The sequence below is a fragment of the Entelurus aequoreus genome, linkage group LG10 (assembly GCF_033978785.1).
Source record: "Entelurus aequoreus isolate RoL-2023_Sb linkage group LG10, RoL_Eaeq_v1.1, whole genome shotgun sequence".
Taxonomy (NCBI): domain Eukaryota; kingdom Metazoa; phylum Chordata; class Actinopteri; order Syngnathiformes; family Syngnathidae; genus Entelurus; species Entelurus aequoreus.
Window position 1 is genome coordinate 24,587,974 of NC_084740.1, and position 17,916 is coordinate 24,605,889.

The following is a 17,916-nucleotide window of genomic DNA, read 5'->3' on the forward strand; positions in this document are numbered from 1 at the left end:
GATACACAGACGCCTGTAGAGAACTGGGACAACACAGACTCTTACCAGGATTACTTTGATTTGGATGACAAAGACGCAGACGTGCTACTGTGAGTATGCAGCTTTGGCTTCTAAACATTTGATCGCTTGACCGTATGTGCGCAACTTTTTTTTGCGTATGTACGTAACTTTTTTAAAATATATAAGCTTTATGAACCTTGGGTTAGGTGAACGGTCTTTTGGGCTGAGTGATTGTGTGTGCTGATCAGGTGTTTGAATTGTATTGGCGTGTTCTATGGAGCTAGGAGCTAGCATAGGAGCTAGGAGCTAGCATAACAAACACGCAGGTGTTTTTATGCAGGATTAATTTGTGGCATATTAAATATAAGCCTGGTTGTGTTGTGGCTAATAGAGTATATATATGTCTTGTGTTTATTTACTGTTGTAGTCATTCCCAGCTGAATATCAGGTACCGTGAGTATGCAGCCTTGGCTGCTAAACATTTGATAGCTTGACCGTATGTGCGCGTCACGTACGTAACTTTTTAAAAATATATAAGCTTTATGAACCTTGGGTTAGGTGAACGGTCTTTTGGGCTGAGTGATTGTGTGTGTTGATCAGGTGTTTGAATTGTATTGGCGTGTTCTATGGAGCTAGGAGCTAGCAGAGGAGCTAGGAGCTAGCGTAACAAACACGCAGGTGTTTTTATGCAGGATTAATTTGTGGCATATTAAATATAAGCCTGGTTGTGTTGTGGCTAATAGAGTATATATATGTCTTGTGTTTATTTACTGTTGTAGTCATTCCCAGCTGAATATCAGGTCACCCCCGGCTCTCACAGCATCTTCCCTATCTGAATAGCTTCAACTCCCCACTAGTCCTTCACTTGCACTTTACTCATCCACAAATCTTTCATCCTCGCTCAAATTAATGGGGAAATTGTCGCTTTCTCGGTCCGAATCTCTCTCACTTCATGCGGCCATCATTGTAAACAATAGGGAACTTTGCGTATATGTTCAACTGACTACGTCACGCTACTTCCGGTAGGGGCAAGCCTTTTTTTTATCAGATACCAAAAGTTGCAATCTTTATCGTCGTTGTTCTATACTAAATCCTTTCAGCAAAAATATGGCAATATCGCGAAATGATCAAGTATGACACATAGAATAGATCTGCTATCCCCGTTTAAATAAAACAAATTCATTTCAGTAGGCCTTTAATGATCTAATTTTGAATATGTATTCCCTTTTTTCATTTAGTATATTTAAATATTCATTTATAAACATTGAATTCATTTAAAATATCAATAAAATGCAATTGCCTTCATCTTATAGGGTAATGTTTAGTTACACCAAGTCATGAGCGTAACACTAAGCTTCATCACTTTGACTTGTAATATCTCTAATTCTGGTGGTGTTTTATGCTTTTTTCTTTTTGGAACATGTACTATACATATAATACAATAAAGTCCCATATAAAATTATGTTTCTATCAATACTTTAATTTTGCCTTTGAAAGTAACACTCCAATGTCCATTAGTGGAGCTGTACACACACATATACATATATACATACATACGTGCTTTGCACACTCTTGGCATTCTCTTGAAGAGCTTCAAGAGGTAGTCACCTGAAATGGTTTTGACTTCACAGGTGTGCATGAAGCTCATCGAGAGAATGCCAAGAGTGTGCAAAGCAGTAATCAGAGCAAAGGGTGGCTATTTTGAAGAAACTAGAATATAAAACATGTTTTGAGTTAATCACCTTTTTTGTTAAGTACGTAACTCCACATGTGTTCATTCATAGTTTTGATGCCTTCAGTTACAATCGACAATGTAAATAGTCATCAAAATAAAGAAAACGCATTGAATGAGAAGGTGTGTCCAAACTTTTGGCCTGTAACACACTCACACACACACACACACACACACACACACACACACACACACACACACACACACACACACACACACACACACACACACACACACACACACACACACACACACACACACACACACACACACAAACACACACACACACACACATACAGTCGTGGTCAAAAGTAAAACAATTTAGCTGAACTGCACCAACTTTGTCAAGAGGAGTGGTCAAAAATTCAACCAGAAGCTTGCCAGAAGCTTGTGGATGGCTACCAAAAGCGCCTTATTGCAGTGAAACTTGCCAAGGGACATGTAACCAAATATTAACATTGCTGTATGTATACTTTTGACCCAGCAGATTTGGTCACATTTTCAGTAGACCCATAATAAATTCATAAAAGAACCAAACTTCATGAATGTTTTTGTGACCAACAAGTATGTGCTCCAATCACTCTATCACAAAAAAATAAGAGTTGAAGAAATGATTGGAAACTCAAGACAGCCATGACATTATGTTCTTTACAAGTGTATGTAAACTTTTTACCACGGCTGTGTATATAAATATATAATGATACTAAAAAAGAGAAAATAATAGCAATATCATTTATAATAAATAAATTAAAAACATAAAAAAAATAAACAAAAAGAGGGAAAAAAAGGAACCACAGACAGATGTCAACATAAAACCACAGACAGCTGCATTCCTGAATGGCCTTAGAGAGATATAACAACCAACAAGCACACACAAGGCTCATCAATCACCCACATCCCAGTTGTTTTTCAATCAGGGATAATTTGGAGATCCGTTTCTCCTACATATCGCTGAAAGGCACCCCGCAGTTCTTGAAACTTTGCAGAACAACAATTCAATGTCACCCTAATCTTCTCCAGTTTGAGAAAATACAGAATATCTTTAATCCAGCGGGTGTGGCAAGGAGGGGCTGTTGCCTTCCACTTTAACATAATGTGTCTTCTTGCCAACAAAGTAGTGAATGCTACAAGATACCTTTTGGATTTGCTAAAAGTAGATGACTGAGGGGCTACGCTAAATAGTCTTAGAGGCTTCGGTTTAATCCTTCCGTAAGTGACCACAGACAAAGTGTTAAAAGTTTCCTTCCAACAGCTGTTCAGGGATGGGCAAAGCCAAAACATACGTATTAAATTAGCTGGAGACTGTTAGCACCGATCACACAATTCAGATATTCCGTCATACATCTTAGCTAGTCGAACCTTGGTATAATAAGTACGATTTATTATTACCTTGCATTGGATGAGGCTGTGTCTTGCACAAATAGAAGACTTATGAACTCAACTTAAAATCTTTGTCCAGCTATCCTCAGGTCAGTTCTAAGTCATTCTCCCAGTGTGACCTAATTGAATTTTAAATGTAAAATTTGGTTAAAAATATGTGTAATTGATCCTTCTAAAGTTGGAAGCGGTGTCAGAAACACATCTAAAACTGTGTCAGTCGATAAATCTGGAAACATGATGAAAGTATGAGGAACAAAACTGCGGATCTGTAGATATCTAAAAAAAAAGCGTTGATTAGGGAGTAAATATGTATCACAAAGTTGCTGTAAAGAGGCAAAAGTGTTGTCAACGTTTACATCTTTAATGATTCCCAGACATCCTAAAAAGGCACTATCTATAAAAGAGGGAGTGAAAGCATGATTAGCAGTGATGGGTACAAGACTAGAAATAGTCTGTTAACCAAAATAGCCCCTAAACTGAACCCAAATCCTGAATGAGGTTTGAGCACTTTCATTTTGACCATATTGTCTTTACTGTAAAGCACAGCAATTGTCATCATTTTCTTTCATTATCAGTCATTAGTGGCGAGCATTTACTGGAGCATCCATTATTTGCGTAACTTAGCTGAGGGTCTCCGGACCCGAGCCACAGTGGATAGCAGTATTCAACTGTAATTATTCAGTTGACACATTTTTTTTTTTTTAGTTCAGAAAGGGTTTTTTAATTATGAATTATTATCATCAACTATTACAAAGCTTGATTAAAAATAGTATTTGTAAAAATACCAATTAATCAATTCATGTAACTAATTGATTGAGCGTTAAATTCCCCCAAATGACCACATTATTTAAAAAAAAAACATACAGTACCTCTTGCTGATGCGATAGTCTGCCGTGGCTTGTTTTTCTCCAGCTGCCACAACGGATCTTCTCAACTTGACAGCAAAGAGCAAAAATAAATAAATAAATATCATATTACGCCTGACATTGCAAGCACAGATGGATCACCACAGGATGAGATGGCAGACGACCGAAAATCCAGGCGGCGTCAGGCCTTGGCATGGAAAAGCCTTTCCCAAAGCTGCCACATGTGAAATTTATGATAATTAATGCTTCAAATTTACATTAAGCCACAAGTTCTGACAGCGGCCAAAAGTCTCCAGATGTTCTGGGCTTGCCTTGCAATCATCTGTGATGAAGTGAAAGGGTCAAGGCGTGAAGCGGTGCCACGCTCTACAATTAGCAGACAATAAAAGTGAAGCAAGGTTTTTGCACAAACATATTAGCTCTTCGGTCCTTTTTTTAAAATTATTTATTTATTTATTTTTTCAAACCCCCTGTGTGAAGAAAGCAAAAGTGTGGAAAACCCACTCAGCAGTGCCAAAACCTACAGCACTTCTAGGAACTCGAGTGTGATAGCCGAGAAACGCCAACATACATTAGCCGGTAAAAAAAGCTTTCATTGGAACAAACGGCGTACAGATGAAGAAGCAAGGTGAGAGCGCGTGCCAGCAGAACCTAGGAGGATCATTTGTGTTGCCTGGCCAAGAATTTGTTTTATAATATATTCCTCCATCCTTAAAGCAACCCCGTCCTGCACGGAGGTCCTGGTTGGAGGATCTGTCTGGCTATACTTTCATACACACACAGAGGGAGGGAGTGGATCAGTAAGTAAAACATACAGTTAACTGTAAACATCCGCATTACTATAGGAAACAAATTCCCTTTTTAAAGTCAAAACAATGTTGGCTATGCTGACAAAAGTTTTGGGACACCTGTGTAATGCAGGGATTGACTGAGGGGATGTCTTCCTTCAGTTTTTGTCATGATCCATCATGACTGTTTTGGACCTTGGTGTTATTTTTCCAGTGTTTAGTGTTTGTTCCTGTCCATCGCTCTTATTTGGGTTCCTCTTCCTGTCTTTCTGTGACTTCACTATTGCTTCTGAAGCCTGTTCTCCTCACCTGTCCCTGTTTGCCAATCAGGAGGGTTTATCGGCCACTGACGCTGGTTCATTGTTGGAGTGATCGTCTTGTGCCTTCTTGTGTTTTTTTTTTTACTTTCCTTGCCTTGCTTTACATTGTTTTGCTATCTTTTGCATTTCCAATGTTGACTGCTCGTCCAACGCCAATGTTCTTTGTTCTGGATACTCTGCTTGGTACCTTCGACTTGCACACCGCCTGCATTCTCTGCAACCTGGGATCACGCCATCGACTGCAACCGTAACACTTTTATTCCTATTTTGTATTCAATGTCAAATTAAGGTTTTGCCATACCTTTTGATTTTTAGCTCATATAAAATGGCCAATGTAAAGTGAAGCGATATGTTTACGCTAGTCAAAGATCCTAATGATTGTTTTTTTTAAAAAAGTCATTAAAAAGAGGTTTATTTGGGGTAGCCTGCTCTGGATACATTTAAATATCCACAGATAGATTTGGCGCTTTTTGTTAGGAATTCTCCACATTCATGCGGAGACTCCTACTGTATTTTTAAAGCTTTTACTTTGAAAGTGTCATTTCTGCTAACGGTTTTGCAAATCTTACTTAGGCTTGTCCTAAGAGTGTGTGTGATGTTTTATTGATGTTCTAATTGTTCCGATCAGTTATGCTGCTGGTTCCCATAGTGATCATCCTTGAGTGAGTTTGGCTGATACCGATTACATGTATAAAGTAATTATTTGATGTATTTATAGAGAATATATTTGCATCCAAATCGCGATTATTTGTTGCGATTCTGACTCAAAAAGGGATCGAAGGGTGTATATTGTAGCGTCCCGGAAGAGTTAGTGCTGCAAGGGGTTCTGGGTATTTGTTTTGTTGTGTTTATGTTGTGTTACGGGATGTTCTCCCGAAATGTGTTTGTCATTCTTGTTTGGTGTGGGTTCACAGTGTGGCGCATATTTGTAACAGTGTTAAAGTTGTTTATACCCTCAGTGTGACCTGTATGGCTGTTGATCAAGTATGCCTTGCATTCACTTGTGTGTGTGAAAAGCCGTAGATATAATGTGATTGGGCCGGCACGCAAAGGCAGTGCCTTTAAGGTTTATTGGCGCTCTGTACTTCTCCCTACGTCCGTGTACCACTCCGTACAGTGGCGTTTTAAAAAGTCATAAATTTTACTTTTTGAAACCGATACCGATAATTTCCGATATTACATTTTAAAGCATTTATCGGCCGATAATATCGGCAGCCCGATATGATCGGACATCTCTACTTTATATACAAGGTTTTGCCACTCAACAGAACTTTGTTCGCTATGAGCGACAAGTTATGTTCGATGCAGTCGCACTTGATGACAGTAAGTTTTTGTTTGCTACTTTGTATTTTGCTTTGAGTGGCCCATAGATGCCCGTTCACGCAGTCTCCTTTTTGGAGTTTTTGCATTGTTCTTTGTGGATTAAAAGACTCTTGCCTGCACGCTGCTTTTCCTGCCTGTCTTTCCACATCCTAGGGAACACGAACTTGCAACCTCGAGGCAGGGAAGTGCCGACTTTTTTCTGCACATTGTCTGGTTGTTAAACCTGCATGTTAACTTTTATTTTAGCCAATTTTTCAGCCAAAAACCTCAAATTCATATGACATGGTACTTTACACATGCTAACTGCTAATATGCTAACTTTTTTAGCTGTATGCCTCAGAGTCATAACTTTGTTCCTGACGCATTCTGTTAGCATGCGAGTGTTAGCATTTCTGTTCGGCCTTTTAACACCAAGATTGCCCCCTTGACAGTCATTAACTACCCGATCTTCCTGAAAGTTTGGTGGTTTAAAGTTAAAGTTAAAGTACCACTGATAGTCACACACACACTAGGTGTGGTGAAATTATCCTCTGCATTTGACCCATCCCCTTGTTCCACCCCAGGGGAGGTCAGGGGAGTAGTGAGCAGCAGCGGTGGCCGCGCTCGGTGATTATTTTGGTGATAAAACCCCCAATTCCAACCCTTGATGCTGAGTGCCAAGCAGGGAGGTAATGCGTCCCATTTTTATAGTCTTTAGTATGACTCGGCCGGGGTTTGAACTCACGACCTACCAATCTCAGGGCGGACACTCCAACCACAAGGCCACTGCGTTTGCAGTTTTAATTCCTTGTGTTGTTTCAAGATAGCTTAGCAGCTAGTTTAGCGATTAGCATGCCTTCTTGTCAGCCCCTGCTTGCTCTTACTCGGTGTGTAACATAGTTAGCCTCGTCCTCCAACGATATTGGTACTTGTAAGAAATGTAGTTTAATTGAGGTGATGATTATTAATTTAGGGAAGCAGTTGCGCACTGTGGACATAAACGGTCAGCTGTTAGCCGGGGATCGACTTTTGTGATCGGCATTGAAAGGCATTAATCGACATCGACCGATAACACACTTTTTCCACGGAAATTAGCAAATACTGATCGACGGTCGATCGATTGGAGCATCTCTATTTCTGATATCATTAAAGTTGAAATGACAGTTGTGTTTATTAAGGAAATAGCATCTGACTGATCAACCAATGAGTTAATATGGCAAACCTGCACGCCCTAATATAAGATTACAGTTTAAATGACACTGATTATATGCAAGTACATATGCAGCCACAGTTTATACTGATATCTAAGAGGTGGTAATTTATTTCTAAATTTCCTCGATTTTGCATCCCTTACTACATACTGTATCTGCATCCATGGCCAATTGTGTAAATTAGATCAGTGTTTTTCAAACTTTTTTGAGCCAAGGCACGCTTTTTGCGTTGAAAAAATGTGGAGGCACACCACCAGCAGAAATCATTAAAAACGAAACTCAGTTGACAGTAAAAAGTCGTTGTCGCAATTGTTGGATACGACTTTAAACCATAACCAACCATGCATCACTATAGCTCTTGTCTCAAAGTAGGTGTACTGTCACGACCTGTCACATCACACCATGACTTACTTTGAGTTTTTGCTGTTTTCCTGTGTGTAGTGTTTTAGTTCTTGTCTTGCGCTCTTATTTTGGTGGCTTTTCCTGTTTTGTTGATGTTTTCCTGTAGCAGTTTCATGTCTTCCTTAAGCGCTATTGCCCAGCATCTGCTTTGTTTTAGCAATCAAAACTATAAGTTGTTGCTATGCTTTTTTGTGGAAACATTGTTGATTGTCATGTAATGTTCCGATGTACTTTGTGGACGCTGTCTTTACTCCACAGTAAGTCTTTGCCGTCGTCCAGCATTCTGTTTTTATTTACTTTGTAGCCAGTTAGGTTTTAGTTTCGTTCTGCATAGCCTTCTCTAAGCTTCAATGCATTTTCTTATGGGCACTCACCTTTTGTTTATTTTTGGTTTAAGCATTAGATATGATGACAAACCCTTGTCGTCTCACAAGACGTGTTCCAGACATCTACAAAGCAATTAGCTACCGGCTGCCACCTACTGGTATGGAAGAGTATAACACGGTTACACTGCGGAGCTCTAGACGGCACCAACACTCAACAACGGCAAATTATTTGCAGACTATAATTACTGGTTTGCAAAAAATATTTTTACCCCAAATAGGGGAAATTACATAATCTCCCACGGCACACCAGACTGTATGTCACGGCACACTAGTAATTAGATGATGACGTCGACTAACGCCACTAATGTACATGCCATGCTATAGTTGCTGAAATTGGTCGTGTGTACCTCACAAATGCTGTCGAAGAGTGAGGAGCTTGAGGGAAGAGAAACATCGAACCATGTGATGCGTAGATGTGTTTGCGTGCAAACCTAAATTCAATCTATGTCTGAATGGACTTATATTGAAAGTCACAGGAAGTGCCAAATATGTTAAGTCTTTTTCTACTTTTCAAGGAAATGCGACAAAGCAGATGGCAGATTCCAGCTGGAAAACCTTGAAAGCAATTTTTTTCCCCTTTTCCTTCTTGACAAGAGTGCAGACGAGAACGTCTCTTCCTCAACTTTATTATCATCACCTCATCATGTGCTGCAATGTGACCCACTACTTGTTGCCAATGGTTTGTTCTGGACGCTTTCATTCAGCTGGAGTTTGATTTATAAAAATAAAATAAATAGCAGCGGTTTCCATGGCAACAGCATCACAAGGGAGTGTAGTGGTTACCCTGATTCAGGGGTGCGATATTAAATCCAAAACATGTGTTTATATTTAATACAGAGCCCTAAACCAACTGTGAAATTAAAGTTTATTGAGAAGAATATGTAAAATAGTCCTCTGATATAATCCTTAAGTTTTTCTCTTTTTAATATACAGTATTAGGGATGGGTACATTGGTTTATGGTTTGAGTTTGTTTCAAACATTATACATCACAATTTCCAGTTTCTCTTTACAGCATGTTCGAAAAGGTAGGAAGAAGCAGAGCTTATTTAATCATACTTCTTTTCCATTACATAGCAATTGGTAACACTTGTGTTCACTTCCTGTTCTCAATTTGTACACAATTTATTCCATACCTAATAGAACTCTAAAAATAAATAAATACATAAATAAATAAAAAATAAAAAATAAAGTAAGCTGTATTTTATACAGTGAAATGAATAAGATTATCAATAAATTTAATTTTTTTAATCATGGTTCTTCTTCTTCTTTGTAATTTGTAAACACTTTAAGTTTGAACAGTTTCTTAAACTGTATCATATTAGTACTTTGTTTGATTTCTTTACTTAATCATTCCATAATTTAATTGCACATACAGATATGCTAAAGGTTTTAAGTGTTGTACGTGCGTGCAAATGTTTTAAGTTACATTTTTCTCTGAAGTTATATTTCTCCTCTTTTTTTTAGAATAATTGTTGTGCGTTCTTGTGTAGCAGGTTATAGTTTGCTTTGTACATAAGTTTAGCAGTTTGCAAATTCACTATATCGTGTAATTTCAATATTTTTGATTCCATTATGTATTATTCTAAGTGACGTCTTTTATAACACAGTTAGCGACTGAAGTGTACTTGTGTAGTTATTTCCCCATATTACTACACAATAACTCAGATATGGTAACACTAGTGAACAGTAGAGAATATGGAGGTTTTTTTGTCCAATACATATTTTTCTTTACTCATTATTGATGTATTTCTTGCCACCTTATGTTGTATATTTTCAAATGAGATTTCCAGTTTATTTTATCATCAATTATTACACCCAAAAATTTGATTTTATTTAATCTTTCAATATCTACTCTGTCTATTTGTATTTGTGTTTGACTTTCGCTTATACTATTTTAGTTTTACTGAGGTTTAAGTATAGTCTGTTTTGGTCAAACCATCTTTTTAATTTGTTAATTTCTTCTGTTATTATTTGTATTAGCTTCTGTGTGTTCTCTCCTGAACAAAATTCATTTGTATTGTCTGCAAATAATTTTAAAAAAAAAGTATTGTATAACTTTACAAATGTCGTTTTTGTCTAGATTGAACAATTTTGTTCCCAGTATTGATCCCTGTGGTACGCCACAAGATATTTTTAGCTTTGTAGACGTTTGTGTTTGCCTACCTTCACATATTGCTTAACTGAGATCACTCTGTGTGGTCGGTAACACTTTAAAACAGCTTTGAACTCTTGCCGTACAATCTCAGTGTAGCTTCTGTTTACGAGGCAACCGCTTTGAATTGCGGTGGGGGTTGTTAGCTTGAGGCTAACCGCTCTACCAATTCGCCCTATTTCAGCGAATCTGTGCCTCGCACCGTATCTGAAGCAGTTCGAAGATGCCAGCTAACTCTTCTCCGAGAGTTGACAGGAAGTGACATTTTATTTCTAGAAATGTACCTAGTTTAAGAGTCATTTACTTATTTTTAGTCACTGACTTTACATCATTGATCATAATTTTAGCATGAAAAATTATATTTTGTCTATTGTAGTTTAAAAATGTTAACACTGAGAAATAACTGTTCAAATACCGTATTTTCCGCACTATAAGGCGCACAGGATTATAAGGCGCACCTTCAATGAATGGCCTATTTTAAAAAACTTTGTTCATATATAAGGCGCACCGCATTATAAGGCGCATAGAATAGACGCTACAGTAGAGGCTGGGGTTACGTTATGCATCCCGTAGTTGCGAGACCTGTTGTGGCTATTGGTCCATATATAAGGCGCACCGGATTATAAGGCGCACTGTCAGATTTTGAGAAAATTGGAGGTCTTTAGGTGCACCTTATAGTGCAGAAAATACGGTATGTTATTTTGTTTTTTCCCCCACATATAAAATCTTGTTTAAAGATTCTGCAACATCTTGAGGATGCTTAATTTAACAATTGCAAGTTGAATATTGCTTATTTTAAGAATAAAATACTTATTTCTAGCTTAAAAGCTCTGCTAATTTCTAGATATAGACATTTTAGTTTAGTTTTATCAAGTAAAATTAACTAGCTGCAAAGCCAGATCATTTCACTAGATTTAAAATGTTTATATTTCGTCTGCTCTTTTTTGCGGTAGCTCATTTTGATGGGTATTTAACGCGAGAAAATGTTTGGTAGCTCATTTTGACGAGGAGCTTATTTCGACAGAACACCAGCAGACTTCGGTCAGTACCTACTACAGAATAAAAGTATATTCATCAGCCAATGGGTCGGGCAATGAATCATTGTGCTCTCAAATACTGCCTAGCAACAAGTGGCAAAATAATCCTGTTTATGTACATTGCTGCATCCACTAGTGAAGTAAAATGACCCTTCAGTTGAGAACTTGCATGATAAACAATACTTTATTTTTGCTGTTTGTTCATTTGACGGAAAGTAGCAATGCGGTTGGTTCCCGAACGCACTTTTATGGTACAAAAGTTCCATGGCGGAATTTAATGACAGTATTTCTAATATTGCACATGTGAAATCCCTAAACCCACAAGCTGATTCAGTTCAATTCGACTCAGAAAAGTATGTATCCATAAATCCGATCAGGCTTTGTGTGTTCGCTGCAAGACAAACAAAACCAAACATGGCCGCCAAAAATAAGTACTATATTGAAGTGACCCAAAGAGTACTGCTAAGTGGGAACAATAGAGACACAGGTTGAACCAAATGAATAATGAAAAAAAGTACTTACTCCCTGCTTGGCGAGGGTCTTGATGTCGTCAGACTCCGCGTCTGTGATGAAGTCGTGGTACCTGACCACGTACGGCCGCAGGCTCAGCACTTCCCGTCTTACAGGCATCAGCGTCAGCGCCGGGCTCCCGTTGGTGAAGTAGTCGCAGAACAGTCTGTGGTTCTGCTGATAAATATTTTATGATGGCAACAGTTTGACCCTGGAACAGATTATTTCTAATCTGTATTGCATAATTGCTTGAGTCATATGGGTGGGAAGCAAAGTTTACCTGAGAGCTTCGGGTCTGGCACAGTCTCTCGTAAGAGTCCCTGGTTCTTAAATATTTGGACGTGGGTCTCGTCAGGCCTCGGTCACGGAGCGACGCGGGCGGCCTTGCTATCAGTAACCGCTCGTATTTCTCAACGTTTTCCAAGACCCTTCCATTCATCGGGTCTGAAAGGTGAACAGGTGTGATTAAGGAACATTGATCAGGTGTTTTTGAAAGCGATTACCATGATGCAGCAACTCCTGAGACAGACTGAGAGCGTGGGAGATGTTCCCCGTCTGAAACAATGACAGACAATCAGAGGACCGCGGTACAGTTTTTACAAGTGTCCCGGGTTACTTTAAAGTGAGAGAAAGCCAGGTGGTCCAGGGCGTCCTCCAGCGTGCCCTCGTTCTCAGGGCTCCACTCTCCTCCCGGGCCCCTGAAGAGCTGCACCGACTCCTCCAGCCATGGAACCGAGTGGTAGTAGTCCTCCTGCTCGTATGCCACCTGTGTCGAGACACTAATATGTTGACATGCTTCTATGGTTATCATCGCACTTTTCCCCCCTTTCCGTGGTGGTGTCACAGAAAAACCCACATCTGGAGTAAATCCTTTTAATCAGGGGTGTCCAAACTTTTTTCCGAAAAATTGAAGGGGCCACGTTGATACATTTTGTACATTAAAAATACTAAAACCAATGCAATCTAAGCCAATCAATATATGCTAAACTATCTGGACACATCATCAATATCTTAGCTTTGTTTTATCAGTAACAAACCATATTTTATGTAATGTTGCCCTAAATTAAGCATTTTCAAGCATAGAAATGGCTAAATGAACTAAAAATTCCAATACTACTGTAGTATTGGCCTTTAGACGAGTCCAAAATACCGTGGCCACTGATTGGCTCAGGCTCAGGTAGCATTGCTAACATTAACATGCTACCTTTTTCAGGCAATTTTGCAGCTGAACGCCTTAGACTCATATAACTTGGTACTCGACACATGCTAACGTTAGCGTGCTAACTTTTTTAAGCCAATTTTCGCAGCTGAACACCTTAAGAGTCAAATAACTTGGTAGTTGAAAAGTGGATAATTGATTAGCCTTTTGTATGCTTTTGTGTATTGTTGCACCATATTGGGGACATTTTAAGAGAGCAGTTGTCTGTGGCTTCATGTCAATATTTGACTGACGCATGTTATTTATGTGTTGTTTTTTTTTTAGTTTATTATTTGATATATACTTTTTGTGGGTCACTTGTTTGGGGGAGAAAAAATAACGTGTTTAGTTGTATTTCTAGACTTTATATGTCAAAAATCCAATAAACAAATGTTTAAAAAAAAATAATGGGTCAAATAACTTGGTACTTGACACATAGGGCTGGGCGATATATCAAATTTGTAAGACATATCAATAGATTTTTAAACACGATATGAATTAAGAAAATATTGTAATATCGATATAATTTTTTTCACGTTAAAATGACCATCCTTCCATCCATTTTCTACCGCTTGTCCCTTTTGGGGTCGCGGGGGGTGCTGGAGCCTATCTCAGCTGCATTCGGGCGGAAGGCGGGGCACCCTGGACAAGTCGCCACCTCATCACAGGGCCAACACAGATACAGACAACATTCACACTCACATTCACACACTAGGGCCAATTTAGTGTTGCCAACCGCATTGCTACTTTCCTATCCCCAGGTGCATGTTATTTGTTGTGTTCCTTGTTCTCCCCCCGCAATACTTCATTGGCTATTAAACCCCTCCCTTCCCCCTTCCAAGCGGCGCTTGTCGTCTCCCCGCGACTGCACTGACCCACAACAACAACAACAACAACGCACAAGCAAATATGGAGCCTGCCTGTCCCACCACCAGTGACACCATCAGCTACATAGCTTAACTACATTTCCCAGTAGATTGGCAGTAGCTTTGCCACTTTTTAAAGTCCCAATGATGGTCACACACACACTGGGTGTGGTGAAATTTGTCCTGTGCATTTGACCCATCCCCAAGTTCACCTCCTGTGCGCCGCGCTCGGGAGGTGTTGTACGTGCATACACATATTTTAAGTTGCATTTTTCCCCAAGGTTATATTTCTCCTCTTTTTTTGAGACAATTGTTGTACATTCTTGGGTAGCAGGTTATAGTTTGCTAGTTTGTACATCATTTTAGCGGATGCAAATTCACTATATTGTGTAATTTTACTATATTTGATTCAATACATAAAGGGTTTGTATGTTCTCATGTATTAACTGATCTTTTTTTGTAACTTGGCTAGTGACTGAAGTGTACAAATATATTTCTATTTGGAAATAAGAAATACACAAATAAAATTGATGACTGAAGGGATTAACATTGAGCAAGTTGAGCAAAGTATATTCCTCGATGTAATAATTGATGAAAAATTAAACTGGAAAGCACATAATAAATATATTCATTTGAAATAATCAAGAAGCATTGGAGTGCTGGCAAAAGCACAACAAGAGCTAGATGGAAAATCCCTCCAGCAACTATACTATTCACTCATTTATCCTTACTTAAGTTACTGTGCAGAAGTTTGGGGAAATAATTATAAAACCAACATACATCCCTTAACAATCTTACAAAAACGGCACTTAGAATTATGCATAATGTGGGGTTTAAGGAGCACACAAATAGCTTATTTTTAAGGTCAAAACTGTTAAAATTTCCTGATTTAGGAGAATATTTGACAGGGCTTATCAGGTTTAAAGCAAGAAGTTATCGATTGCCTGCAAATATTAGTATAACCTCAGAGGAACGGCAAAATATAAACACACTTTAGCACTTAACACAAGGAAAACTTTTTTTGTCTCAGTCTGTGGGATGAAAATATGGAACAGCATGAGTGATGAGCTCAAACACCCTTCAAACATTGAGCGTTTTAAGAAATTGTACAAATCTAATAATTTGGTTTGGTATTGTGAAGTCTCGGCTTATTTTGGATAGGAGTATGAATGACTTATATGACTTACTTATGATGATATATTGAGAATTGTAAGCACATTGTTCTGGGCAAATCGAGTTGTGTGGATCCAGATGAATGTGATACAATGTGGTTCAGAGGAAACTGGATATTAGTTAAAGTGAACTATGTAAAAAAAGGGGGGGATTCAAAAAGTTTATACTTCTTCCCATTACCCATTTGAGTTATGTTTAATTTCATTTCATTTTCTTAATTAGGGACGGCGTGGCGAAGTTGGTAGAGTGGCCGTGCCAGCAATCGGATGGTTGCTGGTTACTGGGGTTCAATCCCCACCTTCTACCATCCTAGTCACGTCCGTTGTGTCCTTGGGCAAGACACTTCACCCTTGCTCCTGATGGGTGCTGGTAGCGCCTTGCATGGCAGCTCCCTCCATCAGTGTGTGAATGTGTGTGTGAATGGGTGAATGTGGAAATACTGTCAAAGCGCTTTGAGTACCTTGAAGGTAGAAAAGCGCTATACAAGTATAACCCATTTATCATAATTACATTTTATTTTATTTTTTGTGAAATAATAATATTGCCATTGGATATATGTATGTATATTATATGGAACTGACTGTGACATACTCAATAAACAACAATCAATCAAATACTTTTGTAGTTATTTCCCCACATTTCTACACAATAACTCAGATATGGTAGTGAACAATAAAGAATATAGAGTGATTTTTTTTGTCCAATACATATTTAGCTTTTTTCATTAATTTATTTCTTGCCACCTTATGTTGAATATTTTTGTATAAGATTTCCAGTTCATTGTATCATCAATTATTACACCCAGAAATTTGATTTAATTTCCCATTTCAATATCTACTCTGTCTATTTGTATTTGTGTTTGACCTCCTCTTCTACTGTTACTGAATAGCATTATTCAAGTTTGACTAAAATAACGGCCATATGATGGTACTTAGACTTAGACTAACTTTATTGATCCACAAGGGAAATTGTTCCACACAGTAGCTCAGGTACAAAGGATGTAAAGGGTAAGAATGGAAAGGATAATGCAGGTATAAAGTCGACTGAAAATGTACCATAGTAGCAATATAATATAATATATAACATATATATATAATATTTATATATTATATATACAGTATATAATACATACTGATATATTATATACTGTACCTGGAGAGCCAAGTATATTCTGATGTGGTACTTGGTAAAAAAAAAAAAAAAGAAAAGTTTAATAACCACAGCGTTTAACAAATCCAAAATAATGTTGAGAGTACATTTCTTATGATCTAAATTGGTTGCAATCTTATTGCAGCGCCATTTTTTTCCGGACATTTTTTCTCTGAAACCATACTGATGAATAGACAAGATAAAGTCAGAGACAAATGTTCTCAAATTCTCCATACACTCATTTTTCCAGCACTTCGGAAAATACTTTTTGACGTCCCGTCAAAGTGCTCGTATCAATGGCTATAATATACTATGACGCTTTAGTCAATATTGTTGTTGTTGATCTCAGTGTTCACATGCAATTTATGATCTCTGATTTGAAACAGAATCATCTTGCTCTTGTGTGGAGCAGAAACAACAGCGCAGAGCCCTGGATCCCTAATGGACTCCAAGAGTCATAAAAGAAGGCTTTTAAGACATGTGCAGGCAGTTGCTTGACTGACAACACCCCGGGCGCGAGCACGTACGTGTGCACGTGGCCTCATCTTTGTTCAAACACCGTTTGCAGCATGAGAGAATGTCTTTTCCACTCGTCTCCCTGCCCTGACACATCACACCGCCGAACATCTGCGCTGGAATGCGCTGTGGCGTTGTGGCTTCATGCTCCCCGTACTGCAGACTCATCTTCACGTGAAATAAGACGCGTTGGATTCCAACCAGCGCGCTGGGGAATCCAGTTGTGTTCCAGGCACTGTGAGCAGCAGACATACTGACTGTAAGGCTACGGTAATTCTGCCTAGCAACAAGTGGCTGCTCCAGCCTGATTAATAACACCATTGCTGCTTATGCTAACAGGTCCAATGATACCATTTGATGCTAATTAAGGACATTTACACGTGTAAAGGTTCTACAACCACACCCTGAAACCAACAGCTACAGTAGGAACCTCCATTTACAAACTTTTCTGTTAGATCGTGCCAAATATGTCTCTGTATACAAACACTTCATTAATTCGTTGTGTCCCATGTTAGGCTTTGTCGGTCTTGAACCCTAAAATGCAGAGACAACAGTAGGATTCATGCACCTGGGAAGTGCAGAGAAAACGCTAGCACACGCAAAACCAGTTACAACAAGACACAATGATCCGAGTACAGGACAGGCTGGTTTATAAAGGGGCCTGATTGGCATACTTGCCAACCCTCCCGATTTTCCCGGGAGACTCCCGAATTTCAGTGCCCCTCCCGAAAATCTCCCGGGGCAACCATTGTCCCGAATTTCTCCCGATTTCCACCCGGACAACAATATTGGGGGCGTGCCTTAAAGGCACTGCCTTTAGCGTCCTCTCTCACCTGAAAAGGAGACTATTATATATGTCTCTGTTATCCATAGGTTTATCTATAACCCAGTGGCGTGCCGTCACTAGAGGCAGGGGAGGCACGGCCT

General features: G+C 38.8%; 1 protein-coding gene across 1 annotated transcript in view; it reads right to left on the minus strand.

Annotated features, from left to right (window-relative positions):
• Nucleotides 1-17,916, minus strand: part of p4ha3 (prolyl 4-hydroxylase, alpha polypeptide III) — a 40,834-nt gene that overhangs the window by 15,016 nt on the left and 7,902 nt on the right. Inside the window, exons 4-8 of the mRNA XM_062060408.1 lie at nt 12,704-12,853; nt 12,591-12,642; nt 12,368-12,531; nt 12,100-12,264; nt 3,982-4,046 (exon numbers count right to left, since the gene is read on the minus strand). Coding sequence (XP_061916392.1) covers nt 3,982-4,046; nt 12,100-12,264; nt 12,368-12,531; nt 12,591-12,642; nt 12,704-12,853 — 596 coding nt within the window. The remainder of the gene's footprint in view (nt 1-3,981; nt 4,047-12,099; nt 12,265-12,367; nt 12,532-12,590; nt 12,643-12,703; nt 12,854-17,916) is intronic.